The sequence below is a fragment of the Argopecten irradians genome, chromosome 9 (assembly GCF_041381155.1).
Source record: "Argopecten irradians isolate NY chromosome 9, Ai_NY, whole genome shotgun sequence".
Taxonomy (NCBI): Eukaryota; Metazoa; Mollusca; class Bivalvia; order Pectinida; family Pectinidae; genus Argopecten; species Argopecten irradians.
The window spans coordinates 24,570,960-24,598,251 of record NC_091142.1 but is presented as its reverse complement, the minus strand read 5'-3'; the positions used below and the strand labels follow the sequence as shown (position 1 = coordinate 24,598,251).

General features: G+C 35.9%; 1 protein-coding gene and 1 long non-coding RNA gene across 2 annotated transcripts in view; both read right to left on the bottom strand.

Annotated features, from left to right (window-relative positions):
• LOC138331847 (uncharacterized) overlaps positions 1-4,685 on the bottom strand; it is a 31,928-nt gene extending 27,243 nt beyond the window's left edge. Inside the window, exon 1 of the long non-coding RNA XR_011209729.1 lies at positions 3,864-4,685. This is a non-coding gene — a long non-coding RNA (uncharacterized lncRNA). The remainder of the gene's footprint in view (positions 1-3,863) is intronic.
• Positions 4,686-15,452: 10,767 nt separating this feature from the next.
• On the bottom strand, positions 15,453-26,792 carry LOC138331846 (fatty acid-binding protein, liver-like). The gene is made up of 4 exons (XM_069279675.1): positions 26,634-26,792; positions 17,265-17,452; positions 16,600-16,701; positions 15,453-16,035 (listed from the first exon to the last, which is right to left on the bottom strand). The coding sequence occupies exons 1-4, from the start codon at positions 26,701-26,703 to the stop codon at positions 15,985-15,987; spliced, it is 411 nt and encodes a 136-aa protein (XP_069135776.1). The 5' UTR covers positions 26,704-26,792; the 3' UTR covers positions 15,453-15,984.
• Between the last annotated feature and the right edge of the window lie 500 nt (positions 26,793-27,292).

Below are 27,292 nucleotides of genomic sequence, written 5' to 3'. Positions count from 1 at the left end.
CTTGTTGTGATTTCTACTTGTTGTGATTTTTTTTTTTAATTTACAACATGCTGTATTTGACCTAATAAGAGCCCTGAATGCTTGCAAATTTAAAAAAAAATAAAGGGACGCTTCATTTAAGCATTGAAGTCACTATTTTTTAATTTCATCGGAGTATGAAAGAAATTTTGTTTGCAAACTGTGTGAATCCGTGTAACGGATTCTCACAAAAGTTTGCAAACAAAATTTATTTTATACCCCGATGAAATTAAAAAATAGTGACTTCAATGCTTATAATTAATTTTCCAGACTAGATCTACTTTAAATTATGAAATGAAATACGTTTACACGTACTATTCTATTGATTTTTCCAAGGGATTATTTTTGTCAAATCAATACGCAACATAAATGTTTCTATTATGATGTCACGATAACATCAGATTTCAGCTCCATTTCTGGATTATTTTTCATCGTGGAATGCAAAAAATGAATAGGCCAATCAGAAAGCCAGAAACAAAGAAAAATTAATTATTTAGAATTGAATTTGGATTAGCCTTTCTTATTTGTGGTGAGTAAAAATGAAGCCTCAAAACGGGGGAGGGGACTGTCATAGTAATGCGGGCACTTATTGGGTCGACTACGATAATTGTCAGATTAGCAGATACTTGTGAGTCAGTAAATTAGTTGCTGATGCTGAACAAAGATCATACTGTGTTTCTTTTTATTTTCATCTCCAAACAGCATTATAAACATCACCCCACATTATGGCAATGTATACATGTACTTAAAGTTATTTTTTATAGGTTAATTTGCCCAAATTATCACTGTAAAATATCAAATAAACTTTTTAAGACATACCTATTGTTATTGCATTTACATGTATGTTTTATTGAAACTATATTGTAATAGATAGGTCTGTTTATTATATGACATTAACTTTCACAAAATTGATATTTAACATATTTAGGATGTACAGCTAATTAAAATACTTAATCAACATACATATATGTCTTTTTTAAATAAAATTTTCTGTTTATTAATTCATCGCAATACATGTAATTTACTTTTTATAATTTATTTTTCTATGCTTGCCAGAGATTGTAATCTCATATAAGTCAACAATACTATATAGGCTAATTAATTTTGCGATTTTTTTTTGTCATTCACAAGGTGTCAAAATATTGCATTTTTAATACATGTACTCCTAGCTATGTAATGGCCTTATGTAAATGGATATCTTAACTGATGCTGTAAACATACCTAGCGTATAGCCGGTTATATTTTGGCGTGATGATACTTTCGCGATTCCAAGCATCATTGATATGATCACTAAAATTTGATCTGCGAAATATTGAGGAATTGTTGAGTCATATATATCATTAAAGCCAGATCGTAAAAATTTAAAAACGCTGAAATTTAATTTTGTTGATTTAGTTCAAATCACAAAAAATTTTGACTTGCAAAAATAAACGGCGATACAGTATGTTGGCACAATCACATTAGAAATAAGGTAAATATTTATTTTGAAAAGGTTAGTGCATTGAAGATTTTGTGTAGTTGCAATAATCACTCCTCTAATGATATACCTAAAATGGATTAGCTTAATGATATTTTAGCATATGTCTTGCACGAAAACCATTAAAATATGTACACTAACAGCATATAAATGTAGCACAACATTTTGTATTCTAGTATGCTAGGCAGATACAAAAAAAATTGTTATAGAAAAAACCTTATTTTTTTAGACAGTTTAAAATAATTGACTGAAAGCTCTTGTGGTTTTAAAGGTTAACACCAGACATAAGTTTATAAGAAAGAATATTTTTGGGGGTGATTTAATAATTAATTACAAAACATCATTGCATCCTTTTTCTAAATATTTGTCTTTGGATCCCCTCAGGTTATAGATATGATTGTCACAAGGCAAAACTGTGTACTGGTTATGCCTTACAAAAGATTGTTATCCTCTCTTGCAGAACCTTCATTAGATTGTCATGCTGGACTTTTCACATTCACGCTATCAACCTTTCCAAAAGTTCATTTCATCTGAAAATGACCCTATTTATGATTCAAAGAACACAATCACTGAAAATATTCTGAATGAGCCAAACACAAATGAAGCTGTTGACAAATATATTTATGTTTTTGTTGTTGTTTTTTCCCTGCAATTTTTTGAGTGTGCAAAATTATGTACTGAAATATGCATTTTACAGCTTTTTCAGCCCAAAGTACATGTAGTACCTGCGCAAATTACAATGATTTTACGGTAATTTCCCACAAAGCAAAAAGTTGTCTGTCATATATTTGGTTTGTTTAGTTTTACGTCCTATTAACAGCCAGGGTCATGTAAGGACGTGCCAGGTTTGTTGGTGGAGGAGAGCCGGAGTACCCGGAGAAAAACCACCGACCAGCGGTCAGTACCTGGCAACTGCCCCACATAGGATTCGAACCCGCATCCCAGAGGTGGAGGGCTTGTGGTAATATGTCGGGACATCTTAACCACTCGGCCACCGCGGCCCCGTCTGTCATATAATATATATATATTTAGCTTGATATTTTGAATTCACATTGTCTTAGATGTATTATTCTTACTTTGTATTCACAAAATATGATATTTTGACTACAATGTATGTTTCTTTACAAACAAAACATCTATTTTATTGATAAATTTCCAAAGGTTGTTTAGAACATTTAATCATTTCGATTTTCCATTCCCTGGAATTCTCTAATATTGCCATATCTATCTACAATTGAAAGTGTGTTTATAATAAGTAGTGGAATGAGTGTCCTAATTGTACATGTATTATGATGTAGATTACATTATGATCTTTATTTTCATACATGTAAACAAATGTCTGTCAATGAAAGGCTGTAGGGTAACATTGTGTTAATGTATGATAATAACATGATATTGTGTTAATGTATGATAATAACATGATATTGTGTTATTTAAACATTGAAGTTATATTCCTGATATTGTTAGTGAAACCAAGGACGTAAATGAAATCCTTGGTGAATCCAAAATAACAATGGTGGTCTCACACAATTACAGTTATCTCCCTTTTCCGGTGCCTTCTTCATTAAGCAATAGATAGGTATGTATGGCAATAGTATTGGACTGTTCTAATAGAGAATTAAAGAGGATTAGAAAAAGTTCTTATAAATAATGACAGAAGACAAAAATATCAACAGGAGAATTTAATGTGCTTTTGTTACAAATTTGGTCATCAATCCGTGTGTAATTTGGTATAAATCAATTTCTGCCAGTGTCAGATTGAATCACTAATAAAACCTCATGAACTTAAAAGAAAGTAAAATTCTTCCAAAGTAAGGAAGTAAAAGGGCGGCATTTAGACTTTCTATTGGAGACAGTTGACTGCAGATATAGGATTATAGAAAATCTAGATAAAACCTTTCATTTTAATTTTTCACAAATTTAAATTTAAATGGTCATAACCATTGTCCTTTTTCCTTTGTAACCGTTCAGCCCAGTTCATAGTGGCATATAAGTGTGAAAATGATATATTTTTGCTCAAACTATTTGTCTGCTAAGCTATGTAGTGTTATAACCATAGTCTGTTTAAGACAGTTTACAACCTTACACAGCCATGTGATGGTAAAATGACATTCCTGATGGAATTCCATTGATTATTTGTTGACAATGTCATTGTTAGTACTTATACACACAGATTCATGTTTGTTTTTGTTTTGTTTTTTTGTTATAGATTATGTAAATGACAATAGTGTTAATTACATTAATGTACAAACCAATACATGTATTCTGTATAGGACTAATTTATTTTTGTTGATTAAATAACTGATTATAATGTATATAGAGTGAGGAACAACTTATTTTTATCATTAATTAAAAAGTAGAAACCTACCAGTAATCTTTGTCCAAATCCTGGCAGAGTCCATGTTTGTTTCTGAAATAAATTTTATCATCCTGTCAAATTGTGTTTGTGAATATATGTTACTTAGTAAAAGACTAAAACAATTAATTCAGAGCTCCAAGCCCGGCTCTGGAACAATATAAAGATGCTTTACTTTACGATCAGCCAATCAAAAATGATTTCACTTTTATCAAAGTGATATGTGATTGGTGATTTCAGTGTTTTGATAAGCTGCGCTATGATTGGTTAGAAAGCTAACTATAGGGTCTAGGCTTTCTGTAATATCCTCTTTGATTGGTTAATTATTTGTTTAGAATCTGATCTGTGTTTGACACATTTCATTCGTTTCAGAATACCATCTATTATTAATTCCATTTTTATTTTTTCGTGATTTAGAAGAATTTAAAAAAAAATCTGTTGTAAATCGTGCAGAGACAGAACCAAATCGAAGTCAAGATGAGCAATAATGATTCGGAAAATCAAATAAATATTGAACAAACAATGTCATTGTAATGATGTTGCCTAGAACATCATGTGACTACCGTAACTATGTAACATCTGTCCGAACTCATCCGAGAAGATGTCATATACTATCTGTCTTCCGATCGGCAATAATCGCAACTTCTATGGCGACAAGTTTAAAATGAAGGCTTGTTTACAAGTATAGAATCAAGAAATCATTATAAATATTCATTGATATAACTTAATATCAACTACATCTACAGATACTAATTAAATAACAATATCGACATATCAGGGTCGAATCTGAATTGACCTTTTAGCCCACTATCATCAGATGGTGGGCTATTCAAATCACCTTTCGTCCGTGGTCCGTGGTCCGTCTGTAAACAATGCTTTTTACCGCTATTTCTCAGAGGGTACTCAAGGGATCTGTCTCAAATTTCATATGTAATTTCCCTAGGGCACATGGAGTGTCATGCAGATTTTCAGACTGATCGAAATAAACAATATGGCCGCCAGGCAGCCATCTTGGATTTTGGTAGTTGATGTTTGTTAACGCAATTTCTCAGAAAGTACTAATGGGATTTGTCTCAAATTTCATATATATATGTACTCAGCAAAATAAGTTAAGGGTCACAACTTTGGGGTAATAAAAAATACTAAAATATATAACGGGAATATATCTACTTGATATAACTTTTTCAAGCGTTCATTTGACCATGATTTACACGTGAGTAAAAAGGTGAAGGTCAGGCCACGTAGGCAGTACACTCGGCCGAGTACAGGTACCCCGATATACAGTTTGGTAGCCGAATGGGACAGTGATTGTGACATGTGGGTAAATCATTGGAATTGCACAGTTTTTGCATTTTTTGAACACTAAACGTCATTCAAAGTGGCATTAACACGAAATGCCTCAAAGACGTCGCTTGAGTGAACAAGATTCAGGTACTGCTATAGGTATGCTCCAGTCTGGAATGACTCAACGAATTGTTGCTCAAATTTCAATGTGAGTCAAAGTGTCATCGGGAGACTTTGGCAACGCTTCCAGGCAACTGGTTCGGTACGTCAGCGACCCAGAAGTGGAAGACCACGATGTACGACAGCCCGTGAGGACCGTACTATTGTCCTACAAGCAAAACGTAATCGGTTTTCGTCTGGTGTTGAGCTGAATACAGACCCGCGCAACCACCAGGGACTGCGTATTTCCTCTCAAACATATAGAAATCGTCTCCACGAAGCTAACCTGCGGGCTCGTCGGCCAGCTGTGAGGCCCATTTTGACCGCGAGACACAGAGCAGCAAGACTTGATTTTTGCACAAATCATGTTCACTGCAGGGTTGGGGTCAATTACATTGCAATGTAATTAATTACAATTACAATTACTTGTTCAAAACTCAATTACAATTACAATTACAATTACTCAGTTTTGTAAATGTAATTAATTACAATTACAATTACTTTCAAAAAGTAATTATTTACAATTGCACATTACATTTTCTTAACATGTTTATTTTTAATAACATATACACAATTGTATAGTCATATAATGAAGCATTTATACATATATACCGGGGTATGTCAGTATCAGTAAATTCTGATGGAACATGTGCTTCACATAAACCACAAGTTACAATTGAGTATTGGTAGGGTGTATTAGTTTTACACATACATTTTTATTGGACCTAGGTCCAATAAAAATGTGCATTTAAAACTTCATACACTGATGGTGATAAAATGCAATTCAAAAATATGAATACCTGGTACCGTACCAGGTATTCATATTTTTGAATTGTATTTTATCATCATCAGAGTTTGAAAATTATCATCAGACAGTCTGTTTCTGTCTGGTCGGGATACTTTGCTAGCAACACTAAACAATCTCTCTACTGGAGCTGAAGTGGCTGGTATAGCTAAGTATTTGCTAGCTGAAATAGACAAATTTGGAAATCTGCAAGCATTATCTTTCCAGAACTTTAATGGGTCACAACATCTCTGTGTGCAATATCCACGAATGTAACCGTAGATGTCTACTTTATTGGGTTTAACACCTGATCATGAGTTGTGTCTCTTTCGTGAGGGTGTAGTGTGAGGGTGTAGTGGGAAGAAAACTGAAAAAAAAAATCTTCTGTTTTAATTTTTTTGCCAGGGGGCGGTTGAAGACTAATCTGAGCTACCATCTATATATTTGCCTTCATTAGATATGCTAATTAGGTGATCAACAGGTGTTGTATAAGCAAGACCTTTGTGAGTTGTAATCACAGGCTATATGTGTTCACACCTCACACATGTATATTGCCTGAGGGGTAAACTACAGGTAAAACAGATACAAGTGTAGTGTATACTATGGTCACTGCCTCACATATGTTACTTGTTTAAATTTCTATCTAGCCAAATACATGTCTTACATTAATTAATCTAGTAAATATATATATGTAATTGAAAAGTAATTGAAATGTAATTGCTAATTACACATTTTTAGAATGTAATTAATTACAATTACAATTACATGTAATTGAAATATTTCTTAATTACAAATTACTTTCAATTACTTGAAAAAATGTAATTAATTGCAATTAATTACAATTACATTTTTAATTACCCCAACCCTGGTTCACTGGCAACTGCGCCATATTCGACCAATATAGTCCAGGTGCCAAATGGTGATTTTCCACCCAACCTAAAAAAGTAGTTCGCATAAAATGTTTTTGCACAGAAATGTTCTTTAACATGTCCTCCATCAGAAACTGGATGATGCCACCGTGGCATCATTGGGGAAATTGAAATATTCAAGATGGCGGACAAGATGGTTGACAAACTGCAACATTGATATATTTCAATCCTAATTTGATATTCTTGCTATAAAATCATCAATTCTTTATGCTCTTCGATAAAATTTTGTGTACATATTCGTCATACCGTCATTGAACAGAATTCTTAATATAATAAAGTTAACTCTTGTAATTAATGTTTAATTAATAAGTTAATTAACTTAATTTTCAAATCGGTTATTGTATGATAAAATTGCTTTGATTCATTAGTTATTACATGTAGATTGGTATTTTGTGTGGTTTTGTTTAAGACAATATTTTACATTTCGCTGGTTTCGGTGTCTATAGCGTTTTAATTCTACCTTTTTGCCCATTACATGATCATAAAAGGCGACCTTTGGGGCTTTATATATTCTTTTCTTCCTAACGTCTTCCTTGACACCACCTCACTTTTGGCCGCCTTGAGTTGACTGTTTAGAAAGGCTCTGGGAACTATTACTTGCACGAGACACGTCTCTTTACTGTAAACGTACTTATTTTAGCGGTATTGAACCATCGAACTGCGTTATTTTATATCCGCGACGATAAATAATAATTTACAGATGTTCGCCTTGCGCTACAATAAGTATGTTTTTTTTTACAGAATATACATGTACATTGTTTCTGCTCTTGCTGAGCATTCAACAGAAAGAGAGCGAGACGACTACTATACATGTAGCCGATGTCAGTATATATGACCGACTGTGATGTTCTCCCAGTGTATTTGGCAACATGTTTCAGTGAGAATGCATTGAAATGTTTCCACCATTAAAAAAGGCACTCTTGATCATATCACAGCCACCCGAACCAAAGGCATCCAACAAAGCAACATATGTAAGGTAGACCGTTCTTAAAATGACATTTTCTGTGAAAAGGGCATTATACGTAATCAACCAACCAACACTTTTAATATTTACAGATTTTCTTCTACCCAAAATGGAATTACCCATTCAGTAGTCATTTTGAAAGATATAGGAATAACCTTCATGTGATTTTTTAGCAATATAACTAATCTTATTATAATTATTGGTAAGATGACATGTTCAGTCTTACCTTGTTAATTTGTTCTGCAGGTAGGGTGTTAGTATTTAGTATTGTACCTGCTGCACCTATTTCATGATCGTAAAAGGCGACTAAGTGTATGATCTTATCTTTTATCTTCTTCCTAACTGACGTCTGACTTCTAACGTCTCCCTTGACAACGCCTCACTTTGGGCTTTCGGTTGAGCACTCGTCCCTGTGAGAAAGGTTCTGGGTTTGGTCCCTTGGCGGAGACACACAAAAGTCTGTAAAAGTGGTAGTTTCTGCTCCTGCTTAGTGCTCAGCATACCGGGAGTGGGACGACTGGTTCGTCCGTAGACAGTATAATTTGACTAGGAGGGTTGTATTGCTCGGTGTCTTGGTGGCATGCTTCAGTGATAGAACAAAGGGCAAGAGTTCCAAAATTTCCACTATACAAGAAGACACAACACAAATATACCAGTCTCCCAAAACACTCCCTCACTTCTTTACGCAATACAGCGCATACATGAGAGGCCGTCTCAACATAACCCTGCCTGTTAACAGGACGTTACTTTAATCATAATAAAAAACACGACAAACAAACTAGTTTATTATGCAATACATCTTTATCATAAAATGAAAATACACACTTCTTGAAATTGATTATTTGATGGTATAACCTGTAATAACGATGTTTTGCATGCTTCAATATGTAATAAGCAGGAGCAGAAACTACCACTTTTTAAAGACTTTGGTGTGTCTCGGCTAGGGGACAGAACCCAGAGCCTTCCTCACAGGGGCGAATGCTCAACTCAAGGCCAAAAGTGAGGCGGTGCCAAGGGAAGCATTAGGAAAGATAAAGTCAGTTAGGAAGAAGAGAAAAGATAAGATCCTAAATTTAGTCGCCTTTTACGATCATGCAATAGGGGCAGCAGGTACAATTCTAATGCCCTACCTGCAGGGCCAACGAAATCACAACCCTCGGGGCAATTCCTGAATGTCCAACCCTCGGCAAGCCTCGGGTTAGACGTTAATGAATTACCCCTCGGGTTGTGATTTCGTTGTCACACCCTCTAGGTAGGGAAAGATTCTATTAATCACAGCCCACGCGTTCACATTAAAATGACAACGGGCAAACAGTCGTCCCCATTCCCTTTGTACTGACCAGACACTGCGACATTTTAGAGTAATGTGAGGCTCGGCTAGGGGATGTATTCCCCAAATGGGCGAGAGTTCAACTCTGACAATTTTTAGGCAGCGATGTTGGGAAGAAAAAGAAAAGATACCAAACTTTAGTCGCCTTTTACGATAATGAAGGGACAGCAGGTACACTTATTATGCCCTACATACAGAGCAACTGGACAAACTTTCAAGACAGATATTCAATTATTATTTAATATAGAATGGATGCCTTTGTTTCGTAACCAGTTTGAATATAATTGATATGCACAAAGATGTTATGAGGCATTGAACCATCAAAATGTCAATAAAACATATGATTCAGTACTTCGACAAAAACCATTTCTTAACCCATTTTAATGTACAATATACTTGAAAACGATATCAGTTGAAAAATATACATGTAGCAACTGTAAAGGGTAATGCTTACTAATGATATATTCATTTCCAAAATAGTTACCAGATAAAAATGTTATACTTATTATATGTTAATTTTGATATTTTTCGAAGGCCAAATTGAATTTTTTGTTCTTAATGGTTTATGATATTTATATTTTTATTCTGGTTTTGTGTAATTTATTGGTTATACATATATTAACTAGCTTGAATGTAACAACCTTAGAAAACAAGTTTTAGTTAATTTGATATGGGAGTCCAAAATGACAACATTCCAATATAACGAACATGAAAAATCTTTCTGTGGGATGTTTGATTGCATTACTATGGTTTTTTTTTTAACTTTTTAAAAAATGTTTGATTTAATAAATGGAGTTGAACATCGTTTTGATAAAGGGAGTGAAAGCACTGGTTTGTCCATTGTTAGTATAATGTGACAGGGTGGGGGCGTTTTGTTATCCCATGCAATTTAATAACATTTACCATATTGAGATGGGGGTATTAGTTTATAACGTCCTATTAACAGCCAGGATCATGAAGATAGAAAACAGATCTTTATCTAGGTCAATACATAATACACACAAGTGTTATTGTATGTAAATGGATGTGGGTATCAATTTATTCTTAAATAATTTAATTTTGCTTGTTACAAGCATTTTCATTGGCCTACAATTTACTTTATCAGCCCATAAATGAAAACAATGGCGTCGTCGTTTGTCACGATGCTTCTGATTGGCTGAGATGACGAAGTAATGATTTCATAGCCAAAAGCCAAAATGAATTTTGAATATAGAAGAGATTATCTTTAGTAAATTGAATTATTAGGATTAATTTGAATAGATTTGTTATATTATGGAGATATAACATAAAAGCCTGAGTGTCGTAAATGGCTTCGCGGTTATTTAAAGTACACTCAGATTTTTGTGTTATATCTTCATAACATAAAAATCTATTCAGGTTAATCCTTAATTAACATTAATTTAAATAAGTGTTTAAGATTGGGTTATATGACAAGATAGTTGTCCTTATTTCTGTTATTCGGGATTATTAAAACGTTTTGCTACTACCAAAACAGTATAAACTAGTGTTTAAAACAAAGGGCTTAGTTTTATAAAATGTCGGTAAAATGATCATATCAAATCTTTTTTTCTGAAAGTATAGTAAATTCATAAATGCATTATCAACGACTTCTCTTGGCTTTTAAATCATATTATAACAAGTTACTAGTCACTTAGCATTGAAATTGGTCTCAATTGTATGTCTAGCTGTTTGAGAAAGAAGTACGTAACTAATTTATTTCAAAGTACGTAACTAATTTATTTCAAAATACAATACCTTATAGTGATTACATAGTGCAAAGAATATTGATATGATGCTTGTATGCTTCCTATATGCTAACATTGGTTTATATTGTTCGTTTATTTTGGCTGCTGTAATTTCCGCCGCCGCACTGTTGTTTTTTGGCCTGTAGGTAGTGCAATATAATTGTACCATTTGCCTTCTATTGCATGATATCTTAAAATGCGACTAAATTTCGGATATTTTCTTTCCTCATGTTCCTAACTGCTTTTTTTCTTCTTTATGTCTCTCTTGACATCACCTCACTTTGCGCAGTTGAGCGCTTGCCCTTGTGGGGAAGCTCTGGCTACTATTCTATAACCCAGGATAAAATAAAAAAAAAGATATCCTAAATTTAGTCGCCTTTTACGATCATGCACAGGTACACTTCTGATGTTCTACCTGCAGGACATTCGTAAACAGTTTGTGTGATGTAGTAAATCTTTTTCCCGGATGATCGTCCTTAAATATGCTATTATGTTTAACGTTGCGCAATATAAGTAATATTGTTCATTTTTCGACAAAATAATGACGTAAAATAACTGATTCTGAAAATTAGTTTTTATCGGATTTTATTTTCTATCAAAGAATATGCATCTATCTTGCAAATTTAAGAAAGAAAACTTATCTTTTGCAATTACGTTACATTTAACTCTAATTTATTTGACTTATACCGTTTTTGAGAACGTTCATGGCGGCCATCTTGAATATTTTCAATTCCCCAAAGATGCCAAGGTGGCATCATTCGGATTCTGATTAAGCACATCCTACTGCAACATAATCAGCAAAAACATTTTATGCGAACTATATTTTTGGGTTTTCTGGTTGGCACCTGGACTAATACTGTTCACCGACGAGTCGAAATTTTGTGTGGACTTTCACGATGGTAGGAGGCGAGTGTGGCGAGAGAAAAACGAACGATATCGCGACTGCTGTGTGACGCAGCACAATCGTTTTGGTGGAGGTTCAGTAATGGTTTGGGGTGGCATCTCTCTCGACGGAAAAACGGAGCTGTATATCATTCGGAACGGAACGCTGACTGGACAACGTTATAGGGACGAAATCCTAGACCCTATTGTGCGACCATTCGCGGGTGCATTAGGTCCCGATTTTGTACTCATGGATGATAATGCGCGTCCTCATCGTGCTAGGATCGTAAATGAGTACCTTGAAGCGGAAACTATCGAGCGCATGGACTGGCCCGCGGTTTCTCCCGACTTAAATCCTATAGAACACATCTGGGATGTCCTTCAGAGACAGATTCAGAAGCGGGCCGTTCAACCGGCGTCAATTCCTGAACTGGAAATCGCACTGTTAGAGGAATGGCGTAACCTGGCACAATTGACCATCCGTAGACTCATCCGCAGCTTCAGCAGGCGTTGTCGTGCCGTTATTCAGGCCAGAGGAGGTCACACAAAGTACTGATAAACGAATGAACTCCCCAGAATGAAAGTAACTTTTCATCACCATATGTGATTTCACTTTGAAAATAGGGTATGCCTTGTCGGATGCCTGTAGTTTGAAAAATGTCTTGTTTTCCCGCCAAAAATCGTTTCCAATGAATGAATGAAATGTTAATGATAATAAATTAATATAAAAATCATGTTCTAAGTGTTCGGTAAAAAAAATCCTATACTCAAAACTTTTGACCCTTAACTTAATTTGTTGAGTGTATGTAGGTTACCCTAGGGCACACGAGGTGTCATGCAGATTTTCAGACTGATCTAAAAAAACAATATGGCTGCCAGGCAGCCATCTTGGATTTTGGTTATTGATTTCTGTTTCCGCTATTTCTCAGAAAGTTCTCAAGGGATCTGTCTCAAATGTCATATGTAGGTTCCCCTAGAGCCCTGTGAGTGTCATGCAGATTTTCAGACTGATCGGAATAACAATATGGGCGCCAGGTAGCCATCTTGGATCAAGGCAATCTAATTAAAATTCGATGTTCATTATCTACTCCGTTGTATGATCGGAGTAGATAATGAACATCGAATTTTAATTAGATGTTTGATGTTTGTTACCACTATTTCTCAGAAAGTACTCAAGGGAAATGTCTCAAATTTCATCAAATTTCATAGGTAGGTTCCCCTAGGGCACATGAAGTGTCATGCAGATTTTTATGCTGATCGGGGAAAAATATATGGCCGCCAGGCAGTCATTTTGGATCAAGGCAGTTGATGTTTGTTACCGCTATTACTCAGAAAGTCCTCAATGGATCTGTCTCAAATTTCATTTATTTTTGTATATGACCCCCTAAGGCCCTAGGGGTGTTACACTGATTTTGAGACTGATCGGGAAAAAAATATGGCCACTAGACAGCCATCTTGGATTTTGGCAGTTGATGTTTGTTTCCGCTATTTCTCAAAAAGTACTCAAGGGATCTGTCTCAAATTTCATATGTAGGTTTCCGTAGGGCACACGGAATGTCATGCTGATTTTGAGACTGATCGGAAAAAATATGGCCCCCAGGCAGCCATCTTGGATTTGGCAGTTGGTGATTGTTACCGCTATTTCTCAGAAAGTACCCAAAGGAAATGTCTCAAATTTCATATGTAGATTTCCCATAGGAGACACGGAGAGTCATGCTCATTTGAGACTGAGTTAAAGTTTGTTAAAGCCTTTTCTCAGAAAGTACTGAAGGGATCATTCTCAAATTTCATATGTATGTTCACCTAGGACCCTAGTATTGCATATTTCATTTTGGGATCAATCGATAAACAAGACAGCCGCCAGGCAGCTGTTTGTTACCACTATTTCTCAAAAGGTACTGAAGGGATTGTTGCAAATTTCCTATGTAGGTTCCCCTAAATATAAGGCCCTAGTTGCACATATTGCAATTTGGGACCAATGCATGTAGGTTAACAAGATAGCCAACAGGCAAGCAACTTTGAAATTTAAAGTTTGTTACCGCTTTTTCTCAAAAAGTACTGAATGGATCGTTCTCAAATTTTCATGTAGGTTGTTCTAGGGCCCTAGTTCTGCCTATTGCATCTTGGGACCGATCGGTCAACAAGATATGGCCGACCACCATCTTGGATTTTGATAAGCAGAAAAAGAAGTTTAAGTTTGAAAAGCAGAAAACAGAAGATTCAGTTTGAAAAGCAGAGAAAAAATCCCTCTTTCATTTGTCAGATCAAACTCCTGTGGTCAGACATAGATCAATCTTTGGTGGGCGCCAAGATCTCTCCGGGATCTCTTGTTGTGATAGTTATGTATGTATAGTGTGACTATAAACGATGATTAGATAGACTACTAGTAGTATCCAGATCTTAACTGTGTAGTTCTAACAGATTTATGGCTTTGACCAGCGTTAAGTCGAGACATGACAGGAAGACCCCTACTAACGTATATCCAGTGGGCAGTCAGGAGTATCTTACATAACAGCCAACCCAAAGGTCATTACACGGACTAGTACCTGCTATGGGTCTGATCTTCAATGCTGCTTTTTTGTATTTCCGTTATGTTTTTTTCTGTTTCATTTAAAAGCCTTATCTGTGTCTGTTTTAGAACTATTGATAACTTCCTGTTTAGTATTCACTCGATTAGCGATATCATATCATTCCATCTGATGTGTCATTTACCAATTAAGATAGAGTGAGCCATATGTAATTACGGATAGGATATAAAAGTCGTTACAGCCCCGCGACGACTGGTAACATTAAGCCTGGTGTGTTATTTCACATAGGATTAAATGCATCAGTAACTATAATTTCGGAGCAAGCAGCTGGATGATGTATGGCAGTAGATGTTTATACAATTATAAACAGACGATTTAATGGAAGCAGGGAACATTAATTATATGAATTGGTACACCAAATGAAATGTTCACTGCACTCGTATTTATATATAAAAAATGTCGTATGTTAGTACAGTGGTCCAGAGAGTAAAGATGACCTTTGATAAATTGGTATATTCTATGCAGAGTACCATTAAGGTGTTGGTGTATTATACGCTCCATTAGGGAAGCTGCCAAAACAAACCCATCAAACTAATGATTAATTTAACAAAAGATCATTTCCCTGGTAACGTTTTATAGATGTCATGTTTGCATATATAATATTGCAGTTATTTCTAAATGAGTTCTACCACCTGAGTATTTAAAGCATAAAACAGTGTATGACATGGTATTATATGGTGACCGTTGTGAAATCTTTGCGGAAAGTCGTCAAAAGGGCAACTATCAATGCACAAGACTTTCAGCTAAACAACTGGAATTTTGTTAGATTTGAGTCCAGAGATAATTAACGCACTCGGCCATCTATCTAAACGCTACGTTTCTGGGTGGAAGCATCCCTGCACCAGTATCCCTGCAACTGCTGGGGGACGCCTTACGGTCGAGTATTTATATATTTTAAAGCCATTTAAAGATTCAAACAAAATCAAAGACAGCATGTTACGACTTCTACGTAATGCTTTATTGGAAATCCCTTAGATGTTCTGGATAAAATGGAAAATTTCCTGGTAATCTGGTGTCATCAACCTTCAAGAACGTTGAAGTTCTAAGTACCTGTACATGTAATCCTGTACTATACAAAAATGGTTCGTTCAAACACTTTAATAATGCATTTTCCATCTAGCTGTTTTGCATGTGAAGAATATCTTCGAGTAGGCCCTATTTGGAAATACGATTTCGATTGATTCTAGCTATAGAAATGTTGGTTCCATACTCAAGGAAACGATTGTCTTGATGAATATTAACAAGAAACACGTGTCGAACGTAAGTCTACATTCATTCGTAGAAAAAAGTTATGAGATGTTCCGAAGAGCGTTGTCAAAGGTTCCGAAGAGCGTTATTGTAAGTTTCTCGGCACTTTTTTACGTTCACACATTCAACGACAACAAAATACACATACATGTTTATCACGTGACAACATTGAGATGAAGAGAACTGTTTCTATTGGTTAAGCTTCTAGAGAGTCGTCCAATCACACTTTCTTGTATCTCCGTGTACAGGTCACGCCATTTCCGGTCATTGTCTGAAATAAATTATGTAACGTCAGTGATAGTAACCCCTGGAGTGTCGAGGATGGCATCAAGATTGTTAGCTATAGAGTAACAAATACAGTACAGTCATAATTGTTACGTGGCCAATTACAGTTATACCACAAGATCTAAGGAAACGTGTAATTATCTTGTCCTTATTTGGGAAGGATAATTCTTAGAAAACTTAAATACATACGTTGAATGTAAGAGTGAAAAGGTATTTAATGTATTTCAATTCATATTTTTTCGGGTACCAAAGCCTTTCGGTTTTCTAAATAACAGACTAGGCTGTTCATGCATACAGCTTCATTGTTTAAATACTAAGACTGGAGAACTGGGAACGTTTCATAAAGATTCGTAACATGCGAACTTTCGTAAATATTTACGAAAAAAGTTACGCTAACTTTCGAAATACGTAAAGTTACGAAGCTTGCTGAAACTGTACCCGTGTGTAACATACGGCTTTTTTAAACGCTTGTGATTATAATTATTTTTTATATTCCATCTAATTCAAGCCGTCTTTTATTTCATTCATGTACATAAAGTTGTGTACTAACCATCGTCATGGAATCTCCGTCCACTGTTCGGACGTTTGTCGTTTCGAACCCGTCTCCCCGCTGACATTCCTTCAGATTCTCACCATCAAGAGTGAAAGTTGTCTTAAAATATTTGAATTGACAACAAAATTAATACAAAACTAAAGAACAGATGAATAGTTTAGTACGTAGCATTGACAAAGTATTGTATTTACCGGTAATAAGCTCTCATTCGGTAATAAGCCTTCCCCCCTCTTATTGAACCGTGGATTTCTTATTCTGCTTGCTTGTAACTTCGTTCAGAAATAAACATCAACGTATAAAGATAGATCTGGCTGTAGATCAAATATCTTTATTAACCACTTAAAGATCACAGGTTTCATTCTGTCTTTGTTTAGTTATACAAATTGATAGAATCTCATTATTAACACTGGTCTATCTGTATCTCCATGGTACACGATAAATATGTTTTTGATGTTTTATTAGAAAAAAAAACCAGGCAATAACTGGGGCCCCTACTGTTTTTAGATTACTTAGAACGAATATATGTACCCGGTCTACTATACCCTTCGGCCGACAATATACAAGTCTAAAAGTCTTTTGAGCTACAATATTGCAGCTATACCTTAATGTAATCACAAAAGCCTATCGACCTTCGATCTAAGTACATGTTACATATGACGCACCTTAATTGGTCGTCCGTCTAATGTGAATGTTTCGAACTCCTTTCCTAAAGTGAATTTTATTGTCTTTTCGCCTGCTTGAGTTCCCACGTGGAATTCCCATTCGTCGCCACAGTTACAGATTTCATAAGACATTTTGGACCCGTCCCCTAGGAACTTTAGAGCTTCTTCTTTCTTCTCAGCTGCTACACCTGAAAATAAAATAATAGGGACACTTTAAGATCGCTCCGGACGGGAAGTGGTTCAAATAATTCAGGGGAACTAATACAAGTGGTATTTCATAAAATGTTTAAGTTTTCACGCACGCTCTTGTAAAAGTTTCCGAAAATGAAGTTTCAAAGTGTGGAGAAACTTTATCACAATCTTCATTATGCGATGGATGCATGTCTGGAACGACTTTCAAAAGAGGGTGCGGTGGCCAATGTCTCGACACCTCTGGGTCGCGAGTTCGAATCTCTAAGTAAACTTCTCTTCGTGAGATAGTTGAAATATAATGACTGTAAGTCAACGTCTTTTTTCTGTGTACTCTGGCGTCTCTTTTATGTCTTCTAAAGTTTCTTTGAATAACCAAGGCGTGATTCAGTGTTACAGTTTATATGAATTATGCATTTTGACAGTATTCTTGCATATACATTTAATAACTCTGTAATCAGCACATCGCCAGAATCGGTACTGACAGATATAGCCATTCCTTCCTGTCTGGTGGTACAGGTCAAGGTCGCCGGTGTAATGGTTCTAGGCGATAACGAGTGGGTGTTGTATAGTCTATACCGTAATAAATCTTATACAATACTGATATATTGGAATCGTTTGGTTTAGTAACATACTGAGACGGGTTAAATAGAAGCAGCATGGATCTCAACTGAAAGGTCAAGGACAAGAGCAATTTATAGAAACTTATTTTACCACAACTCTGCTATAGCTGGTCCCAAAAGGAGGGGATAGCATACAGCATGTAACATAAACTTTGTCTACAATCACCCGCAACTACAACCTGCTTGATGACAAAACATTTCAGTAGCTTGTGTCATGTTGGTGGTTAAAAAGAAACTAAATTCATGCAAAATAACCCGTCATACAATGCATGTACTGGACATTAAAATAGAATTCGTTCGTATTAAACTGTCGAATACAGTAACCATTAGAAATTACGTTTATGAATACACTTTCTATGTATGAAACTTATAATTAAAGTAACTATAATTTGATAAACGATATGCGCAATGCCATCAGTCCATTACTTTGACAATTTCCATTGCTTGCTCAATGCCTGTAATCAAGAACGAAAAAAGAAAATGATAGGCCATGGATATGTTCTATATTTAACAAGAAAACCGTACAAAGATACATCTTCCGCATGGCTTCACCTGTGGCTGAAACCCTCTTCTTCAGGTCATAAACCAGCCTCGTGCTTAACACGCGCAGTGTGTCATTATCAGTGTATTGGCGGGAGCTGCCACGTGCTGTAAATTATATTAAGTGTGTGCACTTATGGATATTTATAACTTTAAACATCTGTCCCCCACAGTGTGTGTAGACTCCTTTGAGGGCGGTCGTGACAAGGATTATATCGGTCACACATAAAACCTGAGCTTTTAAAGGTGAATTATTCAACAATAGGAGGAGAAACATATATATATTTCTGATAGCAGGATTAGAAACGTATAAAACACGAAAGTCCAAGTCACATTAAGATACATGATTATACATCTGGACACATGGACACATAAAGAGGAATTCTGCGCCAGATAGGACAACACAACCATACCAAAACATTTGATCACGTGTCGCACACCAGGGAAAACGTCACTTTGCTGTTTTTGAACGTTATGCATTCAAAATAAAACTATTCCTTATTGTTCATTGATATACTCCGTCAGTATTGACGGGCTGAAACGTAAACTTTCTTGTCTGAACATAAGGAAAGTGTTGAAAGTCTAAACAAAAAATCATTGATTACAACACAACCACATCGGAACCTTGCCATCGTTTCAAAAGAAGAAAAAACCTCAGTGGAGGTTTCTGTAGAATCGATAAAAATCCTGAATCCGTAAGACTGTATGAGCATTAAACAGATAGCATGCAATGATGTCTGAGGCGTCCTGATTTATAATGTCGGTGGCCTAGTCTCATAATCTAAACCTTTGAGTAGCGCAATAGGAAATTATTCTGTCATTAGGATGCTTCAGAGCTGTGGCTTTCCGTACAAATATCTGCCTGGTTCGAGGGGAAATCGGTAGACCTCGTGACACCATGTAAGCCATCATTCAATAAAACCCTTATCATGTCAAGGACCTGTTCGCGCTTCTGATTACAGTTAAATACTGAAGATAAAGTAATGTTTCACAAGTTCAATCCCATTTGATGATTCTTTTATAGTGAAACATATGATATAATAATTATGATATTCTTAAGTAGCTGTATGTGTGAATTAAACCACAGACACTTTGCTTATTTGTCGTTAGGAATAATCTATTCGTTTTGATATATCAGAGTTTAAATTATCTCCCTTCCTTTGGTGGAGTGTTTCGCGAACGCAGTACTTTATACATCCACATTATCGAACACAAAAACTGTTTGTTTCCCATGTCCTTCTCGCGCCAACATGATACATGTATATTGATAACATAATTCGGATGTTGTTAATTTGTGTTAGCAGTCTCTTTATTCTAAACGAAAGGAAACTGACCTGAAATTTGTCCAAAGGTAGAATGGAATTCTTAGGATCTGATGTGCATCATCCTCTATATTTCAGGGGTTACTATCACTGTTGTTATATCAACCCCTGGACTATCTCATCGTAAAACTTGATCAAGTATAACAAGTAGCAATATATTATTTCTGACACCTTTGTATCGACTGAGAAAACCAAAGCAATTAGCGAATGTTCTGATAAAACGGGATTTCGCTAATTTTCTGAGTCCCCCTCACCTTGACCAGGCGGAAGTTTCTAGCCATCAGCTCCATCCCCAACTAATCATTGAATGACAAGCTGACTTTAGATAATTAGGTTTATTCATAATTTACAGCAAGCCACACTGACATCTAGAGTATGTTACGCTTATAGAAACCGCGGGCAATGCGTTCTTGGTCTGCCACCTGGAGTCACTATGTATGATATACATCAAATGAATGTATGACATTTTTGACAGTCATTGCTCATATCAACGAGAACTGTCCGCAAGGTTGTTCATCGGGCAGTTTACATATAGCTTACGTTTCATGGCCTTTTAGTTGATATTCACATTGACTGACTACATTACATATTCATGTACTTCCTATTTATTTCGTTAAAGTTATCTCCCTTGAAGCGAATTTTTGTTATCATCTCCCTTGAAACAAATTCCTTTATACGTCATCATTAGTTCAATTTAATCTCAGTATGGTTAATTCGACAGTATCATAGTTTTCTCCATATGAAACTTTCATATAAGATTCCACTCCATCCCTAATACTGTATGATTAGATTATACATATTGTATACACCTGAAAATGATTATTACCTCCCCTGAAAATCAGTCAGATACATTTGTACGTGTATCCTTAATGCTATGATATTTTGCTATCATTACCTATTTATATTAGTGTTATGTTAAACCCTTCCATTTCGATAAATACATTTAAACATACCTAGTCAAACGAACACTGAAATATAATAACATGTAATTACATACACGTGTGGAAAATATGAGAGAAGGATGTAAACCACATGTATGAAGTTTACCATCACAGGAAATTAGTTAATGCATTAACGAATAGATCTTTGGACACAGCGGAGGAGAATTAAGTTGATAAGAGGTAATGAACGATCCCAGGATTGTTGTCGACACACGACTGAACTCTCCCGCAGGCATGTACAGTAGGCACATACAATGTATCTGTATCAGTACTAGCTAGTGATGCCATACTGCCCCATATATTATTCATGTGTGTATTTTTTTATCAACTGTTTATGTTATTTATGTTTATATTCCATTTATGTCGCGGAAGAAATGAAGAGAATTATGAAGGGGAAATAACTCTAACACAGACAAATTTCATTGGGTTAGGAAATAATATGTAATACAAGAGTTTGAAGTAATTTAAAGAGTTTAGTCTATTTCACCTCTGAGACCTTGAATGAAGGTCAAGGTCATTCCTTTGAACAGCCTTGGTAGTCATGTATCCCAATATTGCTTAAAATTTACCTGAAAGATAAATTTTGATTGCTTTTTCTGTAAAAAAACAATGAGCCACAAAGCGTGGCATTATCCACGCGCCCCGCAGTTGGTATAAAAACCCAAATACATCAATGTCAAAGTAACAATTATTCAAGTATAGCCTTAGATGTATACGAGCATTGTAAAACTGAAAAAAACCAGCGGGTAACAACATGAAACTGTAATTTGGTATTTTTGACTTAGTTTCCATGGTAACAGAAAAAAACACATAACATGGAAGGCCCGCAATAACAAACGGCACAACTAGGGCACTTGTTTGATGTATACAGAAAGTTTCATGGAGCTGCGTTAAACAGTTTGGGAGTTATAGTCCGGAACCTAAGAAAACAGTAATTTGGTATTTTTGACTAAGTTTCCATGGTAACGGAAACAATTCCCAAAATGGAAGGTCCACAATAGCAAAAGGCACAACTACAGCACTAGTCTGATGTATATTCAGTAAGTTTCAAGGAGCTACGTCGGACGGTTTTGAGTTTTATCCCAGAAAAGAGTCTCGGACAGACGCACGGACGAAGCCCAATTTAATATCCCCTGCAAACGTGTTTCGCCGGGACTAAAAAAAAAACAACAAGAGGCCCATGGATTTCAACAAACTTGGTAGCACTTCATTCGAGCATTCTAGAGGCCAGACATGAGATTTCAGACTTCTTTGGTATTCACCATGCGTGTATTTTTGTATCAAATGTTAATGTTATTTGTGTTTATATTCCATTCATATATTACATGTTTTTATGAACACAACGTGAAGTTGACTAAGACACGTTTAATAGTTTGTAATAACATTTGTTTTTATTTTAGAGATGCGGATGAAATAAAAAATGTAAAAATTTCGCGGAAAATTCTAAAATATTGGCCACATCTGTGATAAAATTGAATACCAGATACACCAATAACACAGTATACATTTCTATCAAACAGATTTATCATCGGTGACATAAAATGATCTGTAAATGAAATAAACGCCAGATGGGACATCCACATATTCTGACCACGTGTTATGGGACATCCACATATTCTGACCACGTGTTATTTATGTTTTATAGGAAGGCAGTTTGCCCGTACGACTTGTCAATGTCGGCCTTCTGTACGATCTGTCACGATCACAAGTACGATAGTAAGGAGAATCGCAGGTCCCGAAACTAGGTCACTGTGACCTATAAATTTGACCAACATTAAATGGATTAAGGATGGACCATGGAGTTCGATGAATATTCCAACTTTAGTCTACTTTTAAGTCGACAAAGAAGTGTGCACAATGTCATACGATACTGAAATATTGATATACGGTGGTTGGTTATTGGCAATTTTGATCCCAGATTGGCTTCCGTTGCATACAACAAAGGACAAAGATGCCTCTTGGTAAATCCGTTTAGTTTTTGCGATGATATTTGTTGAAACGTAAAGGACAAAGAGAAACATAAGTAGTCAAAGTGTACTCAGTGTTTCAGAAAAAATAAACGTGTTGAGAAACAAATAAACATTGATTTCTATAATCAATATCAATATAATCGAGCATTCACGTATAGACAGATTCATAAATATGATTCATCGCTGACAAATGGTATTTTTTTCTGTATCAAAAACAGGAGCAGAAGATTTAGTAATTTTCTTGGGTTACAAAAATTACTTTCTTTACACCATTACCACCATTGAAAAGTTTGAGCTTCTATATTTACTCCAAGAGAAAAATATTAAAAATCAATAAAATTCTGTGGCATTTTGTCCTATATGGACTTAAGTACTGCTTGCGCATGCACCAAAAGGAAATAAAAGTTTTTATATCATGTTTGTGTTAATTAGATATATATACACGATTATTCCCCAAAAAGTTGCCTGTGGAATGCAATGTGGTCTTCCATGTATGGAATGCATGTGCATTGTATGTGTATAATAGCCGTTACGTCAACAATCCATCAGTTTCTTATCAACGCTTGCAATTGTCAAGGAGAACATTGCGACTATGTAGCAATTTGTCACGTGGCGAGTATGTAACGAGAACATTCTACTGATTCTAAGGACTCGACCTACACGTGCGAATGGAATTTTGAAGATATGCTGGTTGCACGTCGAGCTATACAGAAACAATAGATATCCACTCTATGAGTAGCAATTACACGGCATGCATACAGCATTTACAGAGGCTTTCATCTATATACAATGTGAAAACGGTTAACGCTAATCAGGGATTCGGGTTTGATGAGCAGGAGTCGAGTTCAGCTCTCAATTAAACTCTACCGGAAACTACTGATAATATCAATAGCAAACTGTCATTACATTAATTTAACACACTGTAGCTTTCTTTCAGATTCAAAGATCAAATTTCCATTTCAAATAATTAGACATACATGTATATTGTTGATTTCTTCTAAACGAAAGTGCGTAGACATGTCTCTGGCAGGTGATTTCTATAAGTATCGATTGGTAAGATATAAACAAAATGGGTTTGGTAATATCCAGAACCCCAGAAGTTTTATTTTCATCAAAAGAATCCATCTAGAAAAGGGAAGTATTATTTAACACTATGCACGTTCTACATACGTACATGACGTCCCAATTGGAAGTTTTGCCAAAAAATGCAGTTCCATCACTCGTGCAGTTTCAACAAACATCCAACTGGCCTTTACCCGCCGTTTTAATTGACGTTAGTTTAGCGCGTGCGGTGATCTACAGATGAAAGGTTCTACTGACACGGCCTTTGTGGTATTTCTAATTGTAAAGACAGATATTCCAGCAATTTCACTTTCAATCTATTCTCCTTCGCCTAATCCCATCCCTTAAAGCCAGTCGGGTACATTGCGTGTTTGATTGATGTATTGATTTTAGGGCGCAAGTCGAGATAACACTGAGTGCACGTGTAAACAATGCACGTGGCTCGAGAGGTCATTCAAGTACATTCCAATGTCAATGTCTCGCGGGATTCCAACAAAACATCCAGGTATTCGGAACGTATACCGTAAAACACATAAAACCGACAAGGAAATACAATACGGTATCCATCTTTTCTCGCGGCGCAAATAATTTGGTACGATCCGTTTTCTGTATCCGAATAAAAATCACGATCTGAGTTCCGTGATCGAGTTTTTGGAACCATGATCAAGCTGCTGGGCAAGTGTTGGGTAGACAACTTTATCAACTGGTTCTTAAACGTCATCAGGAATCAAGCACAACGTTCTGTTCTAAGGAAGGATATTGAGGCAACAATAACTTCTCGGTTTTAGGTTTCAATGGTATAACACAGTTCGCTTCGATGATAGTTTTACTAGACTAGTGTGATTAGTATTTTCTTTATAAAACAATACGTATTATCAGCATGGGCCATATCAATTACGCATGATGACCGGACTGAAAGAGCACGAGGGCTCTAAATGTCGAAATAAATTGCAGTACCAAGGGAAACAACAATATAGGGTCAGATTATCCAATTCTTATTCAAGTTGGATTAGGGAATCGAACACCGGTCGTCATGATGAAAGACATAAATTGTGTTGACCTGTGCCTCTGTTTTGAGCAATGGAAATGCACGAAGTCTGCAAAAAGCCAGAAAGTTAACAAAATTGGATTTCAAACTGAAATAACACCCTAGATACGCGTTAATTAGCGATCTGCAATCCGTTGTATGCGATGTGAACTTTTCGTTCGGTACCCTTGGCTTCCGTGTACGTTTTGACCGATTTTGATGACCCTCTTCTGGCGGCTACATCATAAACATAGTTTAGTACCGGTCAGTAATATTGGTCAGTAAGTGGTCAGACAATTATCCCTACGGCTTAAGTAGCCATAATATTTTCTCTGACAACACACAAAAGTGTCCGGTTTCGACGAGGGATATGTTTAAACTAATACACATGTATGAGTACACTTTATTACTGCCGAGAGCTTGTTATTCGGCTTAGAATGGATTGGGGGATGACATTTGTATGGATTATACATAAACTCTGGGAATTATATTGTCTGCATTATAGATATTTATACGTTAAAATACCAGATATAGATTCGAGCCATGAACCTTAGTATTATAACTGGTAACCGCTATTAACAACTATTGAACGCGATTTCAGATCCTTTGTGCAATTTGCTTCCTGAGGATTACAACTCAAAAGCATGCAGTTCTCTTATTATGCACATCATTTCGCGTAGCTATGATGTCAATGCCATGTTAAATAGATGAAAGTAATGCAATATAAGGCTTTGAACTCTGGCCTCAAGATAGACGCTTGACTTGTTAACTGACTGGTCAGTAGCGCCCAGTCTAGTTCTGTCATATTGTCGCTTGCTTTAACAAATTCTACAGTTCTGAGGAGATGGGATTTGATTTAGTTCAACAATTTTTTGTTGGGCGTTCAATGATCATATCTCAGTTTGTCAGGCTTCGTGTTAAGAATACGCGAGTAAAGCAAACGAGCAAAAACTCTACAAGCAATTAAAAGTAACTGAACCTTTGAAGTCGAGAGACCGCACAGAATTCCATATCGTGGACGTAGCTGAACACCAAATGAAACCAGTGAAACTGACAGATCGCAAAGCTTGGCCGGTATAGGTTTGTGGCTCATTGCAATAGTAAAAACCTTTATTCATCTTCGATTGATAACTGACCGAATCGTTCCATCAAAGACACAGAACAGCACACCTAACCGGTCAGTGGCATTTCACACTGATAACGGCAAACCAGTAGCACACACCGTATTTATGATGAACTCGTCAAAAAGAACAGCTATTCATTAAAGAACATAAAGCAGATCCTATCTCACATTTAGTCGCCTTTTACGATCATGCAATGGAAAAGCATGCAAACAAGTAAAATATTTGAACTCCTTGCCTACCGGGATATATGGTAACAAAACCAGAACCTAATATAAATAGACAACATCAAATACAATGTATTTGAGCAAGCTAATATTTAACCATAATTCAATAGGTAGCCGGTACACTAAACATTTTTAAAACATCTAGTCTACCACAAAATAAATTTCGCTATCAACTCAAGGCCATCATTGACCAGGACGATAAACTTATCTACAGCACCGGTTGTTAATGGTTTATCAGAATTGTCATTAACTAGTACTTGACTTATTAAATGTCAGAACTATTTGATACCTTTATAATTTTATCCTAAAATGCATTTCTGGACAACCACATAAGAACGGATACGTACCTATAGCGTCCATATATTCGGTAAACTTGTCGCTACTCTGAATTTCCCATTTGCCCTTAAAACACGCCATGGCTTATTATATTAAATATCCGTACGTATCCAAGTTTTTCACAACAGAAGTCGATTCGTCAGTGATCCGTACTTCTGGTCCGGCCCAGCAGCAGTCGCTTTATATATTAGATAGACTGGGGCGTTCTGGGAATGAAGGCTTGGCGTGACTCATCTTCGTCATATGTGAGGCTTGCTCTGGTTACGCAACACCAGGGGTAATATTTGTGTACTTGGTTCATCATCAGTCCCATCACTTGTCATGAGTGTCATTTAGTACTTGTACGCACTGTCCTGTTCCGGTTCGTACCAAGATTAACCGAGACGATTGTGTCTGGCCTTAAAGATGCCAGACATAAACGATACTCATCATTTGAACAATAACTGGTGTTAAATCGTTACATATATGTCTAATTAACAAAAAGTATATACAAAATTATTTTCAACAATTTTATCTTGAAGTAAAATAAGAAACTAAGACTTTTCAATGATGGTAATGGTGTAAAGTAATTAACTTTTGTAACCGAAGAAAAAAATCTTTTTCTTCTGTTCCTGTTTTAATAAAGAAAAAATGTATTTGTCATTATTGGGGCAACTTTAAATTCCTAAAT

Coding starts and splice junctions, on each gene's coding strand:
- LOC138331846 (XM_069279675.1), bottom strand. CDS start 26,703: ATGGCGTGTTTTAAGGGCAAATGGGAAATTCAGAGTAGCGACAAGTTT. Junction 17,453..26,633: donor CGAATATATGGACGCTATAG/GTACGTATCCGT, acceptor TTTTATTTTCAG/GTGTAGCAGCTGAGAAGAAA. Junction 16,036..16,599: donor ACGGAGATTCCATGACGATG/GTTAGTACACAA, acceptor AATTTATTTCAG/ACAATGACCGGAAATGGCGT.